Raw genomic sequence first — 26,827 nt, 5'->3', positions numbered from 1 at the left:
CTGCACAATAACATTACTGCTCTGTGACCCTTTGCACATATTCGCGTGTGTGTCAATGGTGGATTAGTTTCTCTGAAACTATTTATGTTTATGCGTCTGGCTTCGCATAACATTATCACCATGCTCCGAATATCAAGTACAAGGTCTTTACGCACAATGTACAAATGTCGTTCTATCTTCATACACGTCTTCAACAAGCCGACTCCACCATCGCACCCCAACTCCGGAACATCATCAACGCCTCCTTCAACACCGCCACCTTCCCGGAGAGCTGGAAGCACGCCGAGATCAGCGCCCTCCTGAAGAAACCTACAGCGGACCCCACCGATCTCAAAAACTTCCGCCCCATCTCGCTCCTCCCTTTTCCTGCTAAAGTCATCGAGAAGATCGTCAACAGACAGCTGACCGCCTTCCTCGAGACTAACGGATCCCTCGACCCCTCGCAGTCCGGCTTCAGAGCCAACCACAGCACCGAGACCGCCCTCATCGCAGCCACCGACGACATCCGGACCCTGCTCGACAAGGGGGAAACAGTGGCCCTCATCCTCCTGGACCTCTCCGCTGCGTTCAACACGGTCTGCCACCGCACCCTAGTCCAGCGCCTCAGCAACATCGGTATCCAAGAGAAGGCACTGGAGTGGATCATCTCGTTCCTCGCCGGAAGAACACAAAGAGTCCGCCTCCCCCCGTTTCGCTCCGAGGCCACCGAAGTCATCTGCGGCTTCCCGCAAGGATCTTCACTCAGCCCCACCCTCTTCAACATCTACATGAAACCTCTCGCAGCCGTCGCACGCCAGCACAACCTCAACATCATCTCTTACGCCGACGACACCCAGCTGATCCTCTCCCTCACCAGAGACCCCGACACCGCCAGAACCTGCCTACAAGAAGGGATGAAAGACGTCACCGAGTGGATGAAGGACAGCCGCCTGAAACTGAACTCGGACAAGACGGAAGTCCTCATCCTGGGATCTTCGCCCTCCGCCTGGGACGACTCCTGGTGGCCCCCAGCCCTGGGCACCGCACCCAAGCCAACCGACCACGCACGCAACCTGGGCTTCATCCTGGACCCCTCCCTCTCGATGACCAGACAAGTCAACGCCGACTCCTCATCGTGCTTCAACACCCTGCGTATGCTTCGCAAGATCTTCCGCTGGATCCCGACCGAGACCAGGAAGACTGTCACCCAGGCACTCGTCACCAGCCGACTGGACTACGGAAACGCCCTCTACGCCGGAACCACAGCCAAGCTACAGAAAAGACTCCAGCGCATCCAGAACGCCTCCGCCCGACTCATCCTGGATGTCCGCCGACGCAGCCACATCTCCAGCCACCTGAGGAACCTGCACTGGTTCCCCGTCGACAAGAGGATCACGTTCCGGCTCCTCACCCACGCACACAAGTCTCTCCACGACCTGGGCCCCAAGTACCTCAACGACCGCCTGACCTTCTACACGCCCACCCGCCAGCTACGGTCCACCAGCCTCGCCCTCGCAGCCGTACCACGCATCCGAAGAGCCACCGCCGGAGGAAGATCCTTCTCTTACCTGGCTGCCAAGACTTGGAACTCCCTCCCCATCCACCTTCGGCTGACCCAGGACCATCTCGCCTTCAGGAAACAACTCAAGACCTGGCTGTTCGAACAGTAGCATACCCCTCCCCCCAAGCGCCTTGAGACCCTCCCGGGTGAGTAGTGCGCTATACAAATGGCATGATTGATTGATACACAGGGCGACAGGGCTGTCTACATATCTATAACAGGGCTAACTATATATCCATAACATTGCTAATTTATATGTACATTGGAAGAATGCTTTTTATTATAAATAATAAGCATCATAAAGGATTAGAAAAGGAGGCACTTCAGCTGACACCGAGGGTCCCTGCATACTGAGACTTCACAACGCAGTGGTCTGACATCTCTGACAAGTGTCCAGTTCGTGACCAGGACGGGATACTACATTCTTTCCTGCCAGGTAATTGGGTTGGATCATCTCTTGGGGGGGCTTCTTTGCTCTGCACCTACACACACTCTAGACATACATACAGCAGAGTTTGCATAGTAAGAGTAAGCCTGATTACTACCTTGTTATATTTGCCTGCATATGTAGACTGTCTTAGCACCATGGTAGGATTATAGCTGCTATTTACTCTTTTGGTGCTTTTATCTGCTTCTGTGTACTGATTATCGCAGAACATGTATTTTATACAAGAATAACGTTGGTTCAATATATATATTGAAAACGTCCTATTGTGTTTTCTCTGTATATTTCTCTGAGAACAAAAGAGCACGAATGACTGAGCGGAAGGGTTCTAGATCTGTTACCATGATCCCTGAGGGGCCAGGGTTGCATTGGTCAGTGGTTGCCGGAAACTATTTGTGCCCTGTTCAGGTTAGACAGGCTTCTATTGGCGCTGTGAGCTAGCTGGCCTCTAGGCTAATATATCCTACGGGGTGCTTAGAATCATTCTAGGCAACTCACCCAAAGTTTGTGTTGTCTAAAATACGCGCAGATCCTACAGATTAGTGGGAACTAGAAGACAGTATCTGTAACTATTGCGGAAGTCGTGTAGATATTACTAACATGGCAACAGATATAGCAAGGGCTTTTGCTTCAGCAGGCTCTGTGGACAGTGCAGAGGATTTTAAAGTTGATTTCTCTATTCCACAAGGATTTTATTCAAGCTTTCAAACCCAAGTTTATGTGGTCACATTTTAGTACATTCACACGCCATCTGGCTACAATTTATGCCATGGTATTGTAGGAGCTCAGCCGGAAAGGCATATGTTGGTGTTGAACAGCAAGGGGTGAGAACGAGAATCATACAGGGACTCTGAATAATATAAACAACACACAATCTCCTCGGGTCTAATCAACGCACTATAGGCCTATGCCGGGCCGGAAAATGCGGCCTGTATCCAAACTCTCTCATTAAAAGAAATGTATTTGTAAGCTAAATGAAGAAAAAATAATGACAATAAGGGGGAATTTATCCCTTAAGGACTAGAACCCTCACTCACCCGTGGGTGACATGCTTCATCATATGGGTTCCTCCTTACCAGTAGGAAAACCTAGTCTTACTGGGAGCTACGACTTCTTCACTGTTATGAAGGAGCTCAGAGATGTTTTCTTTAGTATGTAACTATGGGAGAAGGATGCGAGAATCCCATATGTGAGCCTCAAGGAGTAGCAAGGATGCAGCGCAAAAAAAGGGATAATGTGATGAACTAATATGTAAAGTAAAATGTTAAAATTGCCTAGGTTGATGTACAACCACGATTTTATTCACGTGCTCTCCCTGACAGGATTAAAAAGCAATGCAAATAAGTAGTATAGATTTAAAACTACTATTGGTACGAGGTCGACAAGTTTCAACCATATGATCAGTATCCTGTATCGGTGGCTTTCTTCAGGACCAACAAGAATAGACAATTGTGTTTGCTGCTGCTGATATATACAGTGTAAATAAAGAAAATAGTGATACAAAACCAGTATTCCTGTGACGAAATATCAGGTAATACGTGGGATATCCTCAATGGTAGGATATTGTGCCTCACCTCAACCTGGCAGGCAGCTCAGGGAAAGAGGCCCCGCTCTGTCCGTCGGTACCTCGTGGCAAACGGAGGCTGCCTTTAGTTACACTGTATATATCAGCAGCAGCAAACACAATAGTGTGTTGTTTATCTTGCTTAAAGGGGAAATCACACCTCACAGGTCTATAAACCTGATTCCCTGGGACCCCAACCCCATTTTTTGTTTTTGCAAACTCTGAAAAATATCCGTTGTTGTTCCATTCTGCCGTACACATTTGAGCATGTCTGCTGCAATCGAGGAGAAAAGATGAAATAATCTATGATAACTTTGCCCCTACATGTAGCCTATTTAGTAGTAATGTGTGGTCAACTATGTCCTAAGCCTCTGAGAGGTTGAGAACTGTTGGATCAAATTTTGGTTATAATCCAATTAGTGAGGAATCCCATTCTTTTATTTGCCATTGCAGTTTTGTATCTTATAGAGGGACTGTATCATGAATGGTAGTTGTGAGAGAGGAGATTCAGCTGCACAAAGATTCCATCCCTCTTTAAAGGATTTTGTTTAATGCATTAGATGGCAGACCAGTTGATAATTGGCCTGCATCACTGGGTCTGCCTGCGGTTCTCTCAATAGAGGTGTAATGATCGTGTCCTTAGATGTAACAGGTAAGAACTCTTCTTAAAAGGACATTAGTCCTAATACATTTTTTTATAAAGACATCCCTCCATGAATTTACGCCCCCCTCCTTCATTGCTTTGAAACACAAGAATGAGGAACGTGTGTGTGTTAGAGAGGGCAGTGGTGTTGGGACAGTGTAATATCTGCAGAGGTTTATAATTTTGATTCAAGGAACTTCATGAGATTCTTGCAATGTTGTGGGGTTGCACAAGAGGTATTTCCATGGCTTTTGTATGGATAAATTTTCGGCATAAGCTAAAACTCTATTTTGTCACATCACAAGACCTCACGGCTTAGTAAATCTGAATCCTGTCCAATTCCTTCAGTGTGTTTTTTAATTGTCTGTGTGGTTTAGATAGTATTTTGTTCTGCCTTCAGGATGTGCACACCGTACTGGTATCTCAATGCAGTGTGGCTGAAATTGCTAAAGCTCAGGAAAAAAGAGGAAAGACTCCAGCTACATTTACATAGATAATTGTGTCTGGCTTCATGAAGATGCTTCTAAATGTGACTTCATTTTCTTTTTTGCACCCAGTTTCTACAAAATTATTCTACAGCATTTACAACTTTTGGTCAGCACACTGGTTAGCATATTTCTGCCAAAGTGCTCTGGCCTTAAGTCTTGTACTCAATGCAAAAAGCAAACGGTAGTATGTGATCCATGTAACAGCCTTATGTGATGTTTGGGCGTTGCCCACACATGTGACACCTGTGCTTTGTGGGCTCAGATGCAGATGAAGGCCATCTGGAGTGTAAAGCCAATCTATTTGATGGTGGAAACCTAATCTAAATTCTCGTCTTGTGCACTATTCAGCTCGTGCCTGTTTGGCTTGGAATATTATCTTGTCAAATTTCTCAAATTTGACCCTGGATGATATTTTAGTGATTCCTGATGAAGTTGATCCAACCTCTTTGTACAATCTACTGAGAGTGAGCTGTCTGTGGGTCAGCTTCCTTCTGTCCTTGTCTTGTTTGAGTCAGACCCTCTTTAGCTATTGCTTTAGAACAGTGAAAGTCAAATCTTTCACGGTCATGGTATTGGGTGTTATTCCCCCTCCTTGGTAATGCTTCCACCCATTAAAGCATTGCTTTGAGCATCTGGCATGGACTATTTGGGAGTGCCGAAGTCATCTTGAAAAGGATTTCCCCTATACAAGCAACACATTCTGGAATATAGCCAAGTGTTTCATTGAAGTATGATGAAAAATGGATGTAAAGGCTCTACGAAATGTACTAGCTGTTACTTATAAATCATGTTTGTGTGTACACAAATATTTTACTTTAAATATGACTTACGACCAATATTATAGATAATTTGCATACTTTTTTACACAACTCCAGGTAAGCTTTTCTTTCTTTCATGAATCGTCTCCCTGGATGGATTGCCTGTATTATTTGTGTAAACCTAAAGGAAGTAGCATATGCTGCCGTTCTTTGTATAAACCCTGAGCTGTTTGCATTCCAAGCCGAGACAAGTACTTCAGCGAGCGACACCCGTTTGTTTACATAAAAGCTTCAAAGGCAGAAGCAAGGCTTTAAAGTGGAAGCAAACATTTGTGAACATTGTGCTTTAGTCAATACTTGGAATCTGTTGTGAAAGGGCAATAAGTGAGCTTAATTGTGTTCCTCTATATTTGTGCATGCCTGTTGTTTCAAGTGTTAGCACATTAAGGTCAGAACTAGACTTTGAAAACACCTGTTGTGACTGGATCTCTGCACACCTGTGGTTTGTTTGGGCGTTAAGACTATGGAACACGTGATTCGATAATAATTTGACCTTGAAAATGGGTAAAACACATTTCAAGTTTCACCGGAAGTGCCAGAATAGATACCCGTGTCTCGATAAAGAAAAGGTATGACATTTTGTAATGTGGCAATGAGGACTTTTCCTGTGTTTATGTGTTTCCGGTAATTCCAATTAGCTCGGAAGAGGAAACGGTAGACATTTTATGCATTGGCATCAGCATCACATTGAATTGCAATAAGATACAGTGATCCAGCACTCTACTAAAGAAAGTCAACAATGAGCAAATATCACAGAAATTATAATCCATCCAGCAGGTCTTTATATAAATGTTCTTTATTCAAATTCTTCTTAGGAATCACACGACCGTAGCCAACGCGTTTCATCCATAAGGACTTCTTCAGGGCTCAATAATTTCCAAATATTCTTCTCCCTGTATTCGGGGAATTCAAAATATAATGCGTGCTCCCAGTAAAATATATTAGGCGTTAGCCCATCTCACTTAATATAATGGATGCCGTATTCACACGTTGCGTGTCGTTTCCAAAAAACCATTATGGATGAAACACGTTGGCTACGGTCATGTGATTCTTAAGAAGAATTTGAATTAAGAACATTTATATAAAGACCTGCTGGATGGATTATAATATCTGTGATATTTGCTCATTGTTGACTTTCTTGAGTGGAGTGCTGGATCATTGTATCTTATTGTAAATTGTGGGATTTTCCCTTGGAAGCTTAGGGGTATTGAGCTTCAGGTCCCTAGCACCCTGATTTTAGGATCACACAAACCATACTATTGATAGGTGCAGTCGTTATTGCCTTATACCCAGTGTTCTTCTTTTTTGTTTATCACATTGTATTGCAGTTGGTTTTCTGAAACTGCACAATGTCATCCAGCCACTAACTCTGATACTGAAGAATCATATGAGGAAAGAACCATCTTTGCAAAGACTCCCAAAAATACTATTTCGGAAGATGATGTTAAGTTCTTTCCTGAGCCCTTACCTTTCTGTAAGAAAAAAGTTGAGTAGGCAGCCATTACCTGATGCCACCTTGACAACACTCGGGACATCACACGGTTCACAAAGAATGACAGAATAAGGTTCTAATAATATTTGCAAGAGCTAAATGGGGAAAAAAATTATTCCCATGGAAAGTCTTGTATAAAAGGTCATCAAGAGAAAGCAATTAGGCAAATAAAAAAACTTTCAAAGAGGTTGATAAAGCCTAAACAATAAGCATAAGAAAACATGAGTACCAAAATGCATGGAGGGAAAAAACGAGGGACTACAGTTAAAGTGGGTTTGAGCGTGAGAAAACACAAGCATCTCAAAGCATTGCAACACGAGCAGCATAAGTGATGCTGACCTTACTGCATAGGTCAGTGCTGCCGCTTCCTGTGCTGACCTTGAAAGGAGAATTTGCTGTCTTCCAGAGGAATACACAGTTTGAGTATGAATTTGCCATCTTCTCTTGGGAATAGAATAAACCCCACCCAAAAATTGAAGTGGCCACAAAATCCTGCTGCTCCTGCCTTGGTCTCCTGGTCAACCTGAGCATTGTGAGATAGATTATCCCTGCTTCACCAGCTTTGAGCTTCCTGTGTTCCTCTGTCATCAACAGCACATCTTGCAGGATGTGCACCACCTCTCATTATTGGCAAGCCCAAATATTCAAAGAAGCAACTGAAGGAAAGTGTGCCATGCCCAATTATGCATGTGCCAGCAAACGCTGAGTGGCATCTAAAATGGAAAAACTAACTATAACTTGCCCCCTGTTATGCACTGATGACATGTTAAATGACATAATTGATGACATCACTGATTACACCATCCAATCATTGTGACCGCGACCTATAGGGTTTGTGGACTTGAAGTAATTGAACACGCTACACCTGTGCCCATCTGTCACTAATAAAGGGATCATGGACCTAACCTTTGACTTTATGCTTGAAACCGAACATATGTGTCAAGTGATCCATATTTGGTGGATGTTACGCTCTTTTTACTGGTATTCACCCACCTAACAAACAAAATGCCTCCTTTGACTTTAATGGGCTTGTTGCATAGATTCTGCTGGTAAAGCAGAACTGTGCCTTGAGATGACAGGACGTCAGAATGTAGGGACTGAGTCGCTCTCTACAATGTCAGTATCTGTTGGCCCAAATCCTTGCTAGCTCACAGTGCCTCGCCTGCACTCCTAACATTCCCAGAGTAGCAGGTGATTTTGGCAACCTAGAACATAAACCTCTAGTCCCCAAGGGCACTGTGGAAACAGATCCTCACCTTTCGTCACCCACTCATGCATTGCCATAGTAAACATAAGAAAGGCACAAAGCAAGTTTGCAATACATTTATTGAAACTATTGTAGTCTTTTAGGAAGCAAATGTGCCTCGATCACTAGGCAGAGGAAACTAACAAAGTAATCAGCATTACTATCAGGCTGTATAAAATAAACATGCCCACTGTGGCAAATTATCTTCCTTTCTAGCCCTACCCTTACTGTGAGGACACAGGGACATATAAGTGATCTCTGGAATTGGCAACAGACCCCATACGTGGTGTATATAGTTAGGTGGTCTGCATCTTGAGTATAAACTCAGTTTACGCATAGCTGCATGTGAGGCTCTGCGTGCGTCATTCCAGGACAAGTCTCTCTGCTGGAATTCTCTTCTCTGTCCCCAAGGGGACGAGACAGAGTTTATATGATAAAAACTACTATGTTGGAAAGCTGCAGCTGTGCTACTGTGTTATGTCTAAAACATAAGGAGCTGTTGATGACTTGAGCACAGAAAACAGTACACCATATTGTTATGTATTCCAGGCAACCTTGTTCAAAATGTGCAGATTGATTCCCAAGAAGAATCGTTGAATAACAAACAACATGTATAGCGTATTCCTAAAACAATGGTAAGAAAACAAATGTATTAAGTATGACTGTGCAGAGCAGCCTAAAACATCAAATATGCAAAACTAAGGGAGAACGAAATTGGGCACAGAAGGGAAATCACTACAGGCTCACCCACTTTTTAAACCTTGAACAACTTCCAAGAAAGAGTTTGTACTCAATTCACCTGATCCAAGGTCAACTTCTTAAAGACTTCACAGGACCCTCATTTTTAACCTCTTCAATGCGTCGGACGGAACGGTGGGCGTGTCCGTTCTGCGCACGCATCAAATTCCGCAGCGGTGGAATTTTCGTCGCGGCAAAGCGGTTAAGTAAAAAGGTTGACCAGTATGCATTTACCACTGGAAAGACACCTTCTTCTATGACCTGTGGACAACCCTCCTTAATTTGCTAAAATACACTGCACACATTCCTGAGATATGCCCAACCTTAGAGCCTGCTTACAACCCCAATGTGAGCTAAACACCTCTAAGTGGATATCCTCTATATTCTACATTATTGAACAGTCTGCACTGCCTCCAAATCTTCAGCAAATGCTTTGTAATGAACAGCCGCACCTCATAAACATATTCATTACATAGAATGTGTCTGTAGCACTGTACTGCAGCTATTTAATATAGGCAGATGCCCAGACATCCACTGGTGGATTGTCAACAGATTTGATTTTCTCACAGATGTGTTCCAACATGTTTTGGTTTTAAGCCACAGCCTACTTTGAAACATGCCTCTGCAACCCACATCATGTGTGCTCAGCCTCTATCTTATTTAAAATGGAGTTTTACTTGCACCCCAAACTTTACTGGCTTGTAAAAGGTGTGCCATATACATTTCAACATGCACAGCTACACTTGCCTCCAAGGCTTACAATATTTCTATTCTATGCACCCACATGGGGTACACACAGCAACACTATACCCTTACATAATTTCTATTCTATGCACCCACACGGATACACACAGCAACACTAAGCTATTTAATAACAACCTTTTTTTTTAATGATGTAAGGGCTTCTGGAAAAAGTTGAAATCAGTAACAAGGATGATGACGTTTAAGGTGTCATCAGCAATGTCATTAACAATGTTATTTAATATGTTATGAGTGATGTAGTATGTGAGATCATAAGCAGGGCATGACAGGAGTGCAAGTTATAGGTTCACTAAACTGTAACTAGCAAATTTTAGTTTTTTGGGGGGGATTTTAAACATTAGTTTGTATCTCATTTTAACTTCTAGTTAGTATGTCACTTTAACCTTTGGTTGTTGATTGAATTCCTGGTTTTTCTCATAGTTCAGTATACACCCAACCCTGTCAGGCAACCCGTGCTACCCTCCATAGACCAATCTAGGGGCTGACACTGCACCTTATTTGTATTAACCCATAAGTTGGTCCAGGAGCATAGCATCTTTACCATCTTTTTGGTTAGATGATTTGTATCCATCTTCTGCTTTCATTCACAAATCAACTTTTTGCTAATACTTTCAGCACTCAGTGAGCCGTGCGCGACAGGGCTGGCTACATGTCGAACCCTCCGGAATGTCTAACCCTTGCTGGGCACTGCCTTAGTCTTAGTAAACCAGGGGTTGACTGCAGGGCATGGCCTGTGGCCAAGCCCTGCTCCCAACCCACCGCAGAGCAGCCAACCACTGCTGCACATGGCATTCGGCCAGCTCAGTGGCTTAATTCTGTAATTTTTTGTAATTTGTTTTGCTACTGCAGTGCCGGTACTGCTACTGTAGTACAACAGGAGGTAGTGCAGTACCGAATGCTGGTACAGCTGCACTGGCGACTCAAAATATATATATATTTGACATAAGTGAGGGTTCCTTCCCCCCCTCCACACTTCGTCCTGATGGCAGGGTGTGTCCACCTTGCCCCCTTATACAACCTTTTCTTTCCAGGACTGAGGGCCCGATGTAGGTAAATCCCATTTACCGATTTTGAAATACCGAATCCTACCGATTCGGTATTCAAAAATCGGTAAATGGGATGTAGGTCCCAACATCTGGATTCGTTATCGAATCCTTAACAATTCTTTAATTACCGATTCGGTAAATACCGAATCGGTAATGCCCATTCATTCCTATGGGCTTTGAAGCCCATAGGAATGATTAGGCATTACCGATTCGGTATTTACCGAATCGGTAATTAAAGAATTCACAAGGGTGCAGGGGGTGTCACTTTGACACCCTCTAGCACCCCCAAAACGGGCATGTGTGCAATGTGGCACACAGACATGCCCTAAGGGCACGTCTGTCTGTCACATGGCACATGTGTACATGCACAGATGTGCATGTACACAGGAATCGGTTTTTTACCATGGATTTGTATTCCATGGTAAAATACCGATTCTGTAGGCCATGTGCTGATGGAACATTGGCTACCTACATTGCATTTTCGGTAGTTCTACCGAATCGTCATCATTACCGAATCGGTAAATATTACCGATTGGGTAACTTTACCGATTCGGAAATGATAACGATTCGGTAAAATTACCGAAAATGTGCCCCTACATCTCGATAGCCCTTTACCGATCGGAAACGGCCGAAAATCGGTATTTTCGGCCGATTCCGATCGGTAAAGGGCTACCTACATCGGGCCCCGAGTCCTGTAATGGCAGCAACAACATTTTCTTCAGTGTTACAGCATGCCAATCAGATCATTCAGTACCATGATAGCAGCCGTGATACTGAGGTACCGAAATGACCAATGGGAGACCAATGGGAGAAAAAGCTCCCTCGGTCAATCAGAATGGTCTATGTTTTACATTTTTTTGGTATCACCAGACTCCTTGTGGGACTACTGTGAGATCAAGTCTAGATATACCTACCTTTTCCCCATGTTTAGGCCCATCATGCCGGAGCCGAGGCCCTGTTTAAATGGTAATTTTAAAAAAGTTGGCTCAATGGATTTACACCAATTTACAACAAGCATTGGTAAAGCCACTCGGCCTGGCCTTTTACGTACCTATCCAGAAACTGGGTTGGTTAACTGGGTTGGTGACTTTTCATTTTTTGCATAAAATCTTGTTTACTCGCATGATGGGGGTTTCACTTGTACTCCAATATGTCAACATTTATGTCCTTGTTTCTTCTCCTTTAAGGAAAGAAAAAGTGATTCTCCTGTAATTCTATTTGGAGTGGGGCTTTAGGCCCAGATAGTTTCTTGTATAGCCTTGCAATGGGAACATGGATCGTTTCATGCCATTTGCATGCAGTATTTTATCATTTGATTCACACGTTCGACTATTCCATTGACTCTTGGACAGTTTAGGGCTATATTGAGATGTTTTACAGATATTTCCTTGAGAAAGTTTGCCTCTGGTTATAAGTAAATGGTACCCCGTTGTCCATAATAAAGACCTTTGGTATGCCTTTTGTAAAAAAAAATGTTCCTAAAAAAAATGGATTAATATCTCATTGGTGATGCTGTGATTACATTTAGGGCCTGATTATGAGTTTGGCGGTCTGTGGACCACCAAACTCACTGTGGTGCGGCAGTGGTGGTTTTGCCTCTGCCCCACCAGCGGAGTGACCGCCCTATTACATATTGGGCAGTCGGATTGCCATTGGACCGCCGCAACCGTTAGGGATCAAAGATCCCTGGCGGTGGCGTGGCGTGGCGGTCTTGAGGCTGCTATATTCTTGGCGGGTCCGTGCGGTCCTGCCAAGCATATTACGAGTTTCCTCTCCACCAGGGTTCATGGCAGTTCTTACTCCATGAAAACCATGGTAGAGAGGAGACAGAGGGGCCCTACAGGGTCCCCTGTTGCCTTAGGGCCATTGGGTGCATGTGGGGGACACATATTGTGTGCATGCACTCCAGTACCTTCACGGCATTGACCTCACCAGTCCATGCCTTGAAAGTACTGCCTTTGATGTACCCATTGCGGTGCCTTTTTCAAAGGCATTGTTGTGGGACCGCCAGAGAACCGCCTGCCAGTGACTGTAAAAGTCGTAATCTGGCGGGTGGCGCACACACAGCTTTGGTAGTGTGGGTGCGGGACGGTGGCTTGCCGACCGCACCCACTCCACCAGAACTCGTAATCAGGTCCTTGGTCACTACCCAACATGTGTGATAATCAACCAGGACAAATACGAAGTGTTCTCTTATGGATCAGACAGCGACTCCACCCCAACGGAATGTCTATGTCACCATCCAATCCACAGAGCCATCAGACTGTACCTACAGCACGAGTAAGTCACTTCCTGTATCTCACTCTGCCCCATTCTCCCTAGTGCCGCCCTGGAGCCACCAGGTGACCAGCTTGTGGGCCTGAGTTTTTTCTGTCGAACCACCCACTTGCAGTGGAAGCACAGCTCCCAGTGGCTCCTACGTTTGGCTGAATGTATTTTCCCCAATTTACAACAAACATTGGTAAAGCCACTCGGCCTGGCCTTTCACGTACCTATCCAGAAACTGGGTTGGTTAACACAGTTTTGTTGATTGTAACTTCTTTTGTATTTACTTTGGTGCCTTTTCATTTTTTGCACAAAATCTTGTTTATGCCCATGATGGGAGTTTCACTTGTACTTCAATATTTGTACATTTATTTCCTTGTTTCTTCTCCTTTAAGGAAATAAAAAGTGATTCTCCTGTAATTCTATTTTGAGTGGTGCTATAGGCCCAGATAGTTTCTTGTAGAGCCCTTTCAATGGGAACATGGATCGTTTCATGCCCTTTGCATACAATCTTTTATCATTCGATTCACATGATTGACTATTCCATTTGCTCTTGGACAGTTTATTTATATGTGTGTAGATGTATTTATATGTGTGTGTATGTGTATTTCCAGAAGATCTCTAAAATATCTTTAAAAAAAATACATACACTCATTACTAAAGAAAACAAACTTGGACCCACTTAACCCCAACAACCACAGACCAATTACAAATGGAACTTTCCTGGGCAAACTGATAGAAAGAGCAGCATTTGCCCAGATATCAAAATTAATTGAAGATAATTACACACTTTCAGACTTCCAAACAGGATTCCGTCTAGGAAGAGGCACAGAAGCTGTCCTCATTGCCATCTGGGATGACCTTCAGAACACAGTTGCCCGGAATGGGGTTGCTGCACTACTTCTCTTGAATCTCTCAGCTGTCTTTTGACACGGTTGACCATGACATTCTAATACATAGACTCTACGACTATGACTGAGGTTCGTTGGGGGACGGGGGAGCCCCTAGGCCCCATGGCTCCCAGTATGCAGCTCCTGTGCTGTCCACTCAATTCTGCTCTCTACCCTTTCTATCCTTCCTGTTCTGTTCTCCAGCTGGCGGGCAGAGAGTGAAGATCTTCTTTCCACAGCCTGCAAGCGCTATGAGCTGGGTGATGGCTAGGTCTGACTTGTTGCGGGGGTCATACACAGGCACTCTCCCCCCCCTCAGCCCCCAATAAACAATGAAAAGCTGCGCTGACCCGCCCGGGGTAATTTAAGAAAATGCAGCAGAGCTTTGTTATGGCACTTGTCATGGGCGACATTATGTTGGAACAAACAACCCTGTTTCGAGAAGCTCAAACTTCAGGATTTTCACCTTTTTCTTGTAGAGTAGCTCTCATTGATGCCAACCCAGGGCTCAGTACACTGGGGGCACCTCTTGGGGCTCAGGAATCACTGCAGCAGATGCCAGCAGCAAAGCTCGGGGAGATTCAGGCTGGTCCAGTTGGTGCTGGTCATCTGGGCAGTTGTAGGGAGACCTCTGGAGGCTTGCTGTTTGTAGCTCACACAGGAGTTCAGCCATCTGACCCTTGGAGTCACTCTGGGTAGCCTGGGGTCAAGGCAAAGCGGTCCAGTCTTTATCTTCAGACATCAAGGCAGTCCTTCTGGCAACAGGACTGTCCTTCTGAATCTTCCACAGGTCCAGAGTGTTCTAACGAGTGGTTCCTAAGGTCTCTTTTTTTGTTGCTGGTGCCTGCCTTTATGTGGGGAATTTCTTGACTTTAAGAACTTGGGTTATTGTTTGAGGGGCTTGGAAACCTTACTAAAGCAACAGCCACAATCCTTGTCAGGGTGAACCACAAAAGTCAGTAAATTAACTTATGCTTAACCCTCTGGTAGCTTGGCACCAAAGCAGTCATGTTTAACTTAGAGGCACTGTGTTCAGCATTTATGCAGCACACAAACAGTAATAAAGTGAAAACACAACATAAGAAAAATCCCACACTAATTTAGAAAAATAGGATACATTTTAATAAGTACAATTACACCAAAACGAATCCTATCAGTAAAATCAGATTTATGAATTATATTTATTTTACTGATATCTAGCACCTAAAAGATCCAAGCGTCCACTAATTTAGAAAAATAGGATACATTTTAATAAGTACAATTACACCAAAACGAATCCTATCAGTAAAATCAGATTTATGAATTATATTTATTTTACTCATATCTAGCACCTAAAAGATCCAAGCGTCAACCATAGGTATCTGGTCGCATAAGATTAGGGTGGAGTCAAAAGTTAAGGCTGACCGCAATGGAGTGCAGGTTGGATACACAAGTGCGATTGGGCCCTGTCTCTGCTTTCCTTTAGACTTAGAAGAAATCTCGAAGAAAAGTCTAGGAGAAGGTAGAGTTAAATGGGGCAAGGCAGCAGGCTGTATCTGAGGAGGAGCTGTCAATGCCGTGGAGCCAAAGGATGTAGTCTCGATGAAGCCATCAATAGTGGGAAAAGCTCCAAGCGGGAAAAGCAGAATTTTCTGGCAAAGGAGATTGTCGTCAATGGGGAAACTCTTGCCTTTGATCCCATTGAAGATTTTTACCTTCGGACTTAGACAACTTTTTGGAAATTGAAAATTTCCAGTGGGACGAAGCATCAAGCTTTAGCTAAAGAGATCTCCACAAGGCCAGATATCATCACTGAGAGATCCCTCTGAACTGTAGTTGCTTCTGCGAAGAAGAATGTTGTGGTAGCTACTGCGAAGGCACGCCGACTGGCAATGCGCCGTGGGCGGATCGGCTGGCAGGTAGGTCCCGGTCTCCTGTCCGTTCTTCTAGCATTTTTTGGTGAAAAGTTTTCAAAGTACCAACTTTTAGGGTTGGACAGGACGAGCACCTTAGACACCATGTTCAAGGAGCAAGGATTTGGTGGGTTCCACATGGCGTGTTAGGATGTCATTGTCTGAGTGATTTGACACTGGTTCTTCAAATGATAAGCAAGAATGTATGTAGGTCAAATGTAGGCTGATGAACAGGCAGAAAATTGAGTCTTGGTCTGACAAAATTGAGTCTGGAGTTACGGTCTATACAACAAGTTGGAGAAGTTTGAGGACAGAAATAAGTGTCAGATAGTGCTTTAGCTATCTGGGCTAGCGACGCAAAGAGTAATCATGAGACCTGGGATCATTATGCTCTTGTTGTTAGTCCTAGGATGGTGTTGATGAGGGGGTAATGAATATGTTTCAGTTTACATGCTATGTTTTTTTTTATAATACTTGTTTAATTAAATGAATTTAAGTGTTGCATACGTGCAAAGGAAGGAATGATGTCTATTAAGCACTAATTTATATTTGTGTCTTTAAGTGTGTGGAAATACCTTAGTGATGGTCTTTTAAATTTAAGTGTTACCCCTACTGAAGGACAGAGAGAAGATATTCTTCATAGAAATGTGTGATTTTTAGGTTACATTTGTTAAAAGGTTTACTTTCATCACAGAACCAATGAATAGAGTTTGAAAACGGGACCACATTTGCGTGGAAGAAAGAACAGGACTCGGCTTTTAGCAGTAGCATTAGGAGCCTGATACAAGTCCCACCATTGCATGCTGATCTTCCAGTTTTGTGATGGTTGGTGACAAAGAGTGCAGAGTGGAAGCTATCCTTTGCTAATCTTAAACAGAGAAAAGTGCATCGTAGAATTTGCTTCACCTATGTTAATGCAACAAAAATGGCAGTATTATGTACTAGATAAGATAAGATGAGCAATTGAAGTCTTACACCTGGAGCACCCAGTTCAATTCGATATCCAGGCAGATCATGAAACTCGTATTTACGTTTTGAACAGATAATGTACACAGCAGTGGGTCACCTGGTAGATTCTCAAGGCTGGGTCAACAGTACTTGAGTAAAGGTTTAAGGTCAAGCGTCAAAGAATAAAAAAGATTACGCTTGTCTATTCAACACTGTGAGGAGGCATTGGCTGTAGATATGGAGGAGGATCTTGAATATTTTGCAGCAAGTACTGATGTGGAGGTATAGATAGCTTCTCACAAGAAGAATAGAGGACCGCTTTGGTAGCGATAAGGATTGGAAACCTAATTCACTACATGTAGAAGGGGAGGCCTAGGAAAGGTAATTACCTGGGACTCTGTCTTTATTCAGTACAATTATTTAAAGGTGAAACATATATCCCACCAGGAGCGGCTGCATAAAGTTCTGGAACTCAGACATGAAAATCTGCTGGGTACAGCACTTAATAGTTACCTTTGTGAAAAGTTATGGTGACCTTGCTTGGACTGGAGTGTTGAGAACGAAACTGTCCAAAGTCAAGTTTGAAAGGCCAGTGATAAAAGATTAAAGCGCAATATAGTGCCTATGCAGGAGTTTGATTTTTCAGAGAAGGATCCCTGAATTAAATTAGGACCAATCAACTATGTGCTGCATACATTTAGCAAATATAATTGTTTTGACTGTTGTTGAAGTAATAAAGCTCATTTTGGTTGTGCTGTGCTTCAGCAGTACCTGATCTGACTCCCCAGTTTGATGTTCCTCACACTATCATCCTTCAATCTTACTGCTATGGAAGCCCTTCAAAATAACAGGAAACTGAGGAAAGAATTATCCATTAGAGGATCAAATTGCTTAGGGACTTTTGGTAATCTATATTATCTCAATCACAAATTCCTCAGCACCATTCCCGCTCTCCTCTCCAGAGTGTTGTTGGCATGCTTTTTGTTCTGTTTCATTTTGTAAATTCCCTCTGTTGGGTTGACTGTCCTTCTTGGCCTTACCTCTGTGGAGTGGTGATACTAGGCAGACCCAAAGTCACTCCCAATGCCTTTATGAAGCTGTGGCATTACTTTTAGCCATCTCAGCATGGTTCTGTTACCAAGTTCTATGTGTTGCCACCTAGTGCTGTCTTGTGCATTTGGAGTTTCAAAATGATTCTTGGATGAACTCTGACACTGGGATAGACCTTAAAAGATGGCTTATATCTGAGATAGTAGATTGTCAATCAGAAAACAATTTGTTATAGGTATAGCTCTAACTTGCATAGCTTGTGAAAAGGGACCCAATCTTTAACTTGGCCATGTATGAACCAAGTAAAAATAAGAAATGAATTGGGGAGAGGATGTAGCCTTACAGCTAGAGCGGTCGACTCCGAAGCTGGGGAACTGGGCTCGACAACAATGCTAAAACATCCTGTGAATCTGGGCAAATCACTTAATCTCCCCACGCCTAACAAAAATGAATGTGTCTTTCTGTAACGCAACTGGGGCTCATGTAAAGCGCTCTGATACCCGATTGCTCGGGTCTAGTTCGCGCTATATAAAACTCTAAAAAAATTAAATAAAAAAATGAAAAGTTATACTGATATCTCTGTTTAGAATTAAGTGATGCTTGTTTCTTTCTTTAACATTATGTTTGAAATACTTGTGAAGTGAAATGTATTTGTAACTACTATAGAAGGTTTAAAAAAAAAGCTTTCTTTCAAACTCACTATTTTGTTCACAGGGTGTCCATATAGCAGGACTTGGAACATTCACGCTTTCAAGACAGAAAATAGATGTTGGCAATAATAAATGTATTCTTCTTCAAAGGCCTGTCTTTGTTGTGTCTGAGAAATTTGCACAGACTCATGGACTTAAGCATGCAAAAATCTATGCCACAGGTAAGTGATTTTTAGCACAGAGGCCTTGTACGTGTTAACATTATTTGCTCCCACTAGCCAGAATACAAATATAGTAAAGAGTGATTGATACGATTAATATGTTTGGGTTAGTAAGAACCAACATACGGTTTTCTTTCCCTCATATGCAGTGTCATGTCCAATAACATTTTCTGAGCGAGCAAATTATTTGTTAAGTGATAAGTTAATATCAGTAGACATGGCTTTTAGCCATTTGGGTTTTAGTCATCCAGCTTTGAGAATTGTTGATGGTTCGATCTGTGATGATTGAGGAATAAATAAATGACTGACTGAATAATAGGTGGGTGCATGCATGATGGATGGCTCAATAGATAGTAGAGGAAGTGAAGAGTATGGAATAGAAGGAAATATGAGTCTAAAGATGGGTATGTACGTGAAGGATGTAATAAGAGTGGGGTATCGCTGGATACATATGTGGACGTGTGGATGAAAGTGTAAGGATAGAGGAAGGAATGAGAATGAATTGATAAAAAAAAATGTGAATGGATGTGTTAATAAAAAAAATGACGGATTGATGGATAGATAAAGGAGTGTGCGAATGGATGGATAACGTGAATGTGGCAAAAAGGATAATTACATAGTGTGCCTTTACAAAGGTACATGAAATAAAAAAAAATTATATAACTACTTTTAAGACCCATAGCTAGAGACCTTGCAGGTCGTTTGAATGTTAGATATGTACTGACGCAGTCAGCCAGTCAATAACTGTGAGGATGCTGCACGATATTCAAGAATCAGAAAGGCAGACTTCCTCATCTAATCCAACCAACCCTTGCAAAACTTTTACCATTCTAGACAGGCTCTGCGGTGTGTCCTGAGCAAACAAATCCAATGTTCTGGCTGATTGTGGCGTCGTGGGCGAGCTGTGAAATAACACCTTTGGAGATGCAGGGCGTCATACCTAGTGGTGAGTTCCGGAGGAGCGGCATTGGCAGGCGTCAGTTCCGGGAGTCAGTGCCGGAGTCGTAGGCCCCTTGAAGTCACACACTTTGCAGGTCGAACTCTGTGAGTTTGAAATCAGGAGCACCGGCGTCAGCAGTTGGAACTGTGGTGTGAAGCAGAGCGGCGCAGCGTGCAGGGCCCTTCGGTCACAGTGCAGGCAGCAGCTTGGTAACGGTTGTCTGTCAGCATCAGTGACACCAGGGCTGTGGTGCAAAGCCAGGCGGTGTTCGTTGGGGGTGCTGACAGGTCACGGTGCAAGCAGTGGAATCGTCTTTGCTGAAGTGCTGTAATCGATAGACCCAAGGCTACGGTGCAAGACGGGGCAATGTAGTGTGTGGGGCCCACAGGTCGGAGTTGCAGGCAGCAGTGTTAGTTGACGATCTGGAGTCGATTGTGCTGGCATCAGTAGGCCAAGGCTGCGGTGTGGAATGAGGCCATGCGTCGAGTAACCCACCAGCGGTGCCCCTAAACCACGTTGCATGCAGCGACATCAATGTCAGCTTGGAGTGTCGGTGAGACCAGGGGTGCAGTGCAAAGTGGGACAGTGCTCCTTATTCTCCATGAGGGTGTCCACAGGTCATGGTGCACGCAGCTGCACCAGTGACGGCATTGTGGCATCGACGGGGATACCACGGCGGTGGTGTGAAGCGAGGCAGTGCAGGGTGCGGTGCTCACAGGTCACGGTACAAGCAGCTGCTCAGTGGCGTGTCGTGCGGTGTCTTCGGTGAGATCAAGGTTGTGGTGCGAAGTGTGGTGGTTACGCTCTGCGGTGCCTTCAGGTCACAGAGCCAGCAGTGGTATAGTTGATGGTGTCGGGTTTTCTTTCTCCTCTATGGCAGCTGGAACCTCGAGTTCCAGAAGCCGGTAATAGGAAGCAAGCTATACATCAAGCTCTTGGAGATACTTAGAATGCAGAAAGATCAGTCCAGCCCTTTCCCTGCCCAAAACAGAAGCATGAAATGCAGGCCAACCCTGCAAAGCACACAGCAAAGTGGTAGTCTCTTCTCAGAGCTCTTCCCACTCTCCTTCTTGGCAGGTTCCTTAGTCCAGCAGTAATTTAAAGTTCTGGGGTCAGGGTCCCAATATTTATACCACATTTTCCTTTGAAGGGAGTCCCAACAACATTCCTCTGGCAAATATCAACCAGTTCAGCCTGGCTAAGACCTGGTTCACCACAGGAGATGGAGACAGCTTTGTGAGAGGCAGCCACAGTCCATGCAGGTGTAAACCACAACTCCTACCACTACTCTAAATGCAGCCAGGTCTATTCAGCCTGGCTATCAGTCACCTAGGGAAGGCAGAACACCCTCAACCCCACCTTGTGTTTGTCTAGTGTGAATGCACATCCCCTGCTCCTTCACTCTAAACCCTGACAAGGAATACACAAAAGTCAGAGGCACACAGGATGGTTAGACAAGAAAATACCCACTTTCTAAAAGTGGTATTATCAAACACATAATATAAGAAATCATCTTTATTAAAAGATGGATTTTGAAAACCTGAGTTCAGGCATACTAAACTCCATGTTTCTTTCAGCTCCCACTGGCAAGGTACCTTGGTAAAGTGTTACCAACCAGCTCCCATGTTAACCTATGGCAGAGACAGCCTTTCAACAGTGAAAACAAAATGCACAGTATTTCACTGATAGGACATGTCCTACCTTTTAAATACGCTGCACCCTGCTCATGGGGCTAACTTACACCTACCTTAGGTGTGACTTAGATGTAAGAAAGGGGATGGGAAGGACCTGGCAGGTGGGTGATCTTGCCAGGTCGACATGGCAGTTAAAAACTGTGTGCAGACACTGCAATGGCAGTTCTGAGTCACCTTTGAAAAGCTACTCGTGTAGTTGGCACAACCAGTACTGCAGACCCACAAGTAGCATTTGATTTACAGACCCTGGGCACACACTGCACTGCACTAGGGATTTTGTAGTAAATCAAATATGCAAATTATAGAAAAACAAATCCATAAACACAATTTACATGGAGAACATATGCACTTTAGCACTGAATAGCAGTGGTAAAGTGCACAGGGTCCTAATCCAACAGAAAATAGGTAAAAAACAGGAGGTCAAAAAGCAAAAAGTCTGGGGGTAAGCCTGCTGAAAAGGCCAAGTCTGACAGTGGTCATAGTCTCTGTCTCTTTTATTCTTGGGGCTATCTTCCTCAGATCATGGTGGAGGAGTCCCACTTCTGCACCCCCACCCCACCATTTGAGGCTCACGGGTTGCACAGGTGTTGCATATATCCTGGATTTTCTTCCCAAGGGGTAATCTGAGCTGGTTGTGCTTCAGTTGTGCTGATGATCTCTTCTGCATGCTGCACTCCAGTGGTTGACCAGGAAAATTGGTCTATTTTACAATTTTGGGACATAGTCGTTGACTGAGGTTTGCCCATGATGGCTTCTACAAGTAGGGAAGGGAAGGGTATGGAGCCCTGGACAATACATTTCTCATTTGGCAATTGGGGTGTGCCGCAGCAGGGGTGGAAGAAACCTAGCAGGATTAGGGCCTCTTGCAGCCTTTAATATCAATTGTCTAGTAATGACAGTCCCCAAGAGTCACACCACCATGCGGCTCTGCCGTCTGTGTTCTTGAATGATCCACAAAAAAGGTTGGGGCACCTCTATCCAACCAATACTTGCTGCTCCCCCCATTTTTTAAAGCTTGGGGACTCCTCGCTCTCAGTTCCCTCCACACTGCCCCTCAGGTTAGCCCTGAGTTCCTTATCTCCAGCTGAATGTGGGGTCCGAATGATCCTCCCCCCGGCGGCCTGGGGCCATACCCAAATCTCTGTCAGAGAGGAGACAACACAGCGCTTCCTCTTCATAGAACGTTGGGCCCATCCCACTCATAGCACAGTGCAGGGTCAGGCACAGGTCGGCTCCCCTACGCCATCTGACCCCAAATGTAAAAGATGCTCATTTCCTTCAATTGCCAATATGGCATCTTAGGTCGAATTCTAATACAGGAGGCCAGATCCACAGAGATTCACATTTTGTCACTGCTTTCGGCAGCTGAAGGAGACCTAAAAACTGGTGTAGCGTCTACTCAAAGAGGTGGTTCTGGAAGGGACATTGTCATCCACTGTAGAGGTTTTCAATCATCCACCAAGGCCTGGTTGGGGGTGGCAAAGTGAATAAGGGCACAATGTTGACAGAACTATCTAATAATCTTGGCCAACTCGAGTCATAGAAAAGATCTGCAGCCAAAAGATCAAACATTTCAGTGTGGAATGTAAGAATACATGCATTTTTTTACCTGCATCTGTCCACCCTGAGACGTAGGTAAGATCTGCATGTCTCAAAGATAGAGATATCTGCTTTATCTGGGGATGACAGCCTGCCTTGGTTTGCCCCAAAGCTCGGCACCGGTGACATTGAGAAGACTGTAGCATGTGGAAGCGTGGAGGATGGTATGGAGCACTTTGCACTGAAAAAGCGGTTGCACAGTACCACAAACGAGTAGAGATTATCCCTGCGCAATGGGGATGTGTTAAAGCAATGCTCTCCAGGGGTTGCTTAATATTCCCATTATTTGTCTGCAGTGGTGTCTGGGTCTGTCTCACAGTGTGCAACTGTGAGATTAGATTTATATTTCAAAGCGAGCTGGTGAGTGCTATACATTGTCATCTTTTTCTCTCCTTGTGCCAAACTCATTGTTCTCCTTGTTAGGTAGTGACATTGCAAGAGCTATATATTGGGAGATGGACTGATACTTAAAATGTATCATGTTATTCTATATTTGCTAGCCTGATAGCATATATTTCTCTATTTTTGCCTTTTAGTGGCATGGAAAATTGTTCAATAAAAAAGATGTACCTGGTATGATCAAAAAATGTAACTATTAAACAAATATGAAAAAGGATCACCAGTGGTGATGAGTACACAAAATTTCATAAAGTGAAGTTGTTAATTAGATTAATTGAAATGATTTCAAACATATATATTTTTGATCCAGGAAAAGCAGTTTTTTATATTTTACTATGTGTTGCGCTTCGATAGTGATGGCTTTTCTCTACTGAGCGAAGTGAGTGAGGTATAATTATTTGCGTCGATTGTGTAACAGGATCAAACAGTAAATAAATACAAAATGAGATTTTGTCCCTTAAGTGATATGTCAGTTGTGCACTCAGTCTTATAGCACTAAATGGGTTACTTGATGTCATTTTTCAATTAATTTAAAACGGAAAAGTATTTGTAATACTTGTATGACCTTTTATTCAATTTAAATTATTCGATTTGCTAAACGTAGTGTTGATTGCAAAATAGGATCAAACAATGAATAAATAAATAAAATATATTTAATCTCTTAGGTGATATTCCAGTGGTTCCACTCAATTTCATTGCACTGTCCTTGGGCAGTTCATTTACCAGGGACATAGTCGAGGGATGTGTGAAGGAGACACTGCAGTTGTTCTCACGTTCCATCGCTATCAAGCAGAATGTGGAATTCACCTTCACAGGGATTGGAGTGCTGATGATCAGAGAGGGCAAGGTCAAAATGAAATTCTTCAAAGAATTCCTTCATTCCATGGATGGATCTGGGACCCTGGTGAAGGCTCTCGTAAATGTAAGTCTCGTTTCTTACAGCTTTACATTGTTTGTTAAACTTTGTATTTCGTGTTTTTTCTGTATCCCTTACATTTGTGATGTGCACAAGTCAGAATAAGATAGTGTGTTTAGACTATGTGACTACAAACATACATTATTTGCTCTATATGGCAGGTGATGTGTGAGGTGCATTAGGTTCAGGTACCTGCATCACATTGATATGTTTATGCATGTCTGTTGAGTGTGTATGAGTGTTGCATGCTTACATACAAGTTTCCGAAAACATTTAAAATGGGAATCTGCATCATGCGAATCAGCAAGTTTTAGTGTTCCTCAGAATTTCAGATGATTGTCTGTTCTTATTCTTGCAGAGATGGTGTTCTAGAGGTAGATCATGTCAGGACAGTGTAGGAGCTTTAGTCAGTTTGCATTTTTTGTCAGTATGTGAATGGGCGAGAAGACAGCCATCCTAGAGCATAATGGTCTAGCTTGGCGACAGGCACAGAATTTATGTAGAAAAAAGGGGCTACCCTTCCATGGAAAGCTTGATATACAAAGGTCATTACTTTGAAGGTGACATGCCAAGCCAGGATCATTCAAGGATATGTGGCTTGGTGTAATGCGTGCCTGAAACAGTAGATGGGACGCAGCTCATAGGAGTGTGCTGGATGATGAAGTGTAAGAGACAGATGTGAAGTTGTATGTTGTCTGTATGCTGGTAGCTTTGAACAGCTCCGCTTGTCCCTTTATGGTATTTCTCATGATATCGACTGCTTAGCTGATTATTGCACTGGGTTGTGCAATTTGAAATGTTGTGAATAGTTGTGATCCTGGCATGGTTGGAGGGAGAGAAACGTGGAGAGATCTGTTGGACTGAGCATTTTTATTTTTGGCCCATATCTGAGTGTGTCTGTGAGATATGAAGAAGCTGCCAGGTTGTATATATATTTGGGACCTGTGGTGGGGGACTGTATTAGTCATCTGTATTTTCCAGCAATGTGTGGCAGATCTCTTCAGTTATTCTATGTCTGTTCATTTGATGATGCTGTTTTTTTTATATACACCTAGTGATGGACAGCCCTCATAGCAGATATGTCTTATGAAAATTTAGGAAGTATAAGTTTCAATTTGCTGCTGACCACTGTGTATAATGGCTTTAGGATTATTGTGGGCCCTATAATATATGCAAATACATAACTATATAATGCCACAGCGAACCATAGAACAGCCCTTCTAAGCTTAACTGCATATTGAAAGCAGTTTGCTGGTTCAGTTGTATCCAAGTAGTAGGTTGTACCTGAGGATCATGCTTGAAGGTGCAACAGTTTTCGATGTTCTGTTACCAGGATGTTGGTGGTGCAGTTATCTAGGAACTATCCATGTTTCCAGCTGTTTCTAGAAGTGCTTATGCTCCTGAATGCTTCTAATGTTGGTTGTTAGTGAGTTCCAGAGCTTTGCAGCTTGTATTGAGAAAGCAATGCAACCTACAGATTTCATTAGGCATAGTGGCATGATTTGTGGTGCAGGCTGGAGAGCAGTGTTCTGTTTGATTTGTATTATGTGAATTTAACTTGTAGTGTGTGCCTGCTCGGTTTGCTTTTGGGTAACCTCTGTATATTTTAGTTTTCTTTGTGATGACCAATCCAGAATCATCATAGAATTGTGCTTACTTTTGCCTCTTAATTCATGTACTGATGAAGTCCAGCCTGTTTATGTAATGATGTCTGTAATTCCCAAACAGAGACCTGGGACAAGCGATTCGGTGTTGTCCAGCAGGGAAAATGACGCCTTGCGGCCACGTTCTTCCAGTGCTGTCTTGTTTCCAAGGTAAGTGATTTGTTTTTCTCCAGCTTGTTGCCCTTTAACCATGCCATTTGTGGTGTTTGTTAAAATTCCTTTATTATGTATTAAACTAACAATGTGCAATAACCAAACGTTCAATTCGTCTGTCCATAGATGGTCTGGCTTTCTAACTCTCATCCTTCTACCACAGCTTTGCCATGTCATTGACTGTGAATAGTTTACAGATACCAAGTTTGAAACACAAACTAATAAATAACAATACTGGACAGTATCAGTCTAATAAATTCATTGTGATGGATATTACATTGAGTTGATTAAGCTAACCTAGGTCCTGCCTGCATCAACTGGTGCCTCTGAGGTCTCTGTCTTCATTTGGCCACAACTGTGAATGTCTGCATGCCAGATCACAAAACCTGGCTGTGTGAGAGATTTTGTGCCTCATTCTTGTATCCATTTACTAACACAAAGAACTATGAACCTGGATATTGTTTTGCCTTTCTTCTCCACTGGTAGCTTTGCCAACAAGTATGCACCATGAGAGCAAGTAACAGATAACTTGGTGATATTTGCAAAACAGGAAACTTTATGCTAATATAGCGCATACACCAGAGCACTCTCCAGAGTTGGCTAGAATCAGAGTCCTGCATCTGAGACAAATGGGAGCAACCAGTGAAATAAACCCATGTACAATCTTTTGAATTGTATCGGCTAGAAGCGTGAATACCTAGCCACTCCCTTATGCTGACGCCTCATAATCATTTCCCTGCCGTGTAGCCGACTCCACAAATCAG

General features: G+C 43.5%; 1 protein-coding gene across 3 annotated transcripts in view; it reads left to right on the top strand.

The window, feature by feature from the left end:
• The window catches only part of CCDC81 (coiled-coil domain containing 81), a 241,687-nt gene that overhangs the window by 78,380 nt on the left and 136,480 nt on the right, over nucleotides 1-26,827 (top strand). For all 3 annotated transcript variants that reach the window (XM_078658440.1, XM_078658441.1, XM_078658439.1), the window contains exons 3-5: nucleotides 18,542-18,698; nucleotides 23,996-24,252; nucleotides 25,975-26,060. In XM_078658440.1, the coding sequence (XP_078514566.1) occupies nucleotides 18,542-18,698; nucleotides 23,996-24,252; nucleotides 25,975-26,060 (500 nt within the window). The remainder of the gene's footprint in view (nucleotides 1-18,541; nucleotides 18,699-23,995; nucleotides 24,253-25,974; nucleotides 26,061-26,827) is intronic.

Source organism: Lissotriton helveticus, chromosome 8 (assembly GCF_964261635.1).
Source record: "Lissotriton helveticus chromosome 8, aLisHel1.1, whole genome shotgun sequence".
In the NCBI taxonomy this organism is placed as follows: domain Eukaryota; kingdom Metazoa; phylum Chordata; class Amphibia; order Caudata; family Salamandridae; genus Lissotriton; species Lissotriton helveticus.
This window is presented reverse-complemented; position numbering and strand designations above follow the sequence as displayed.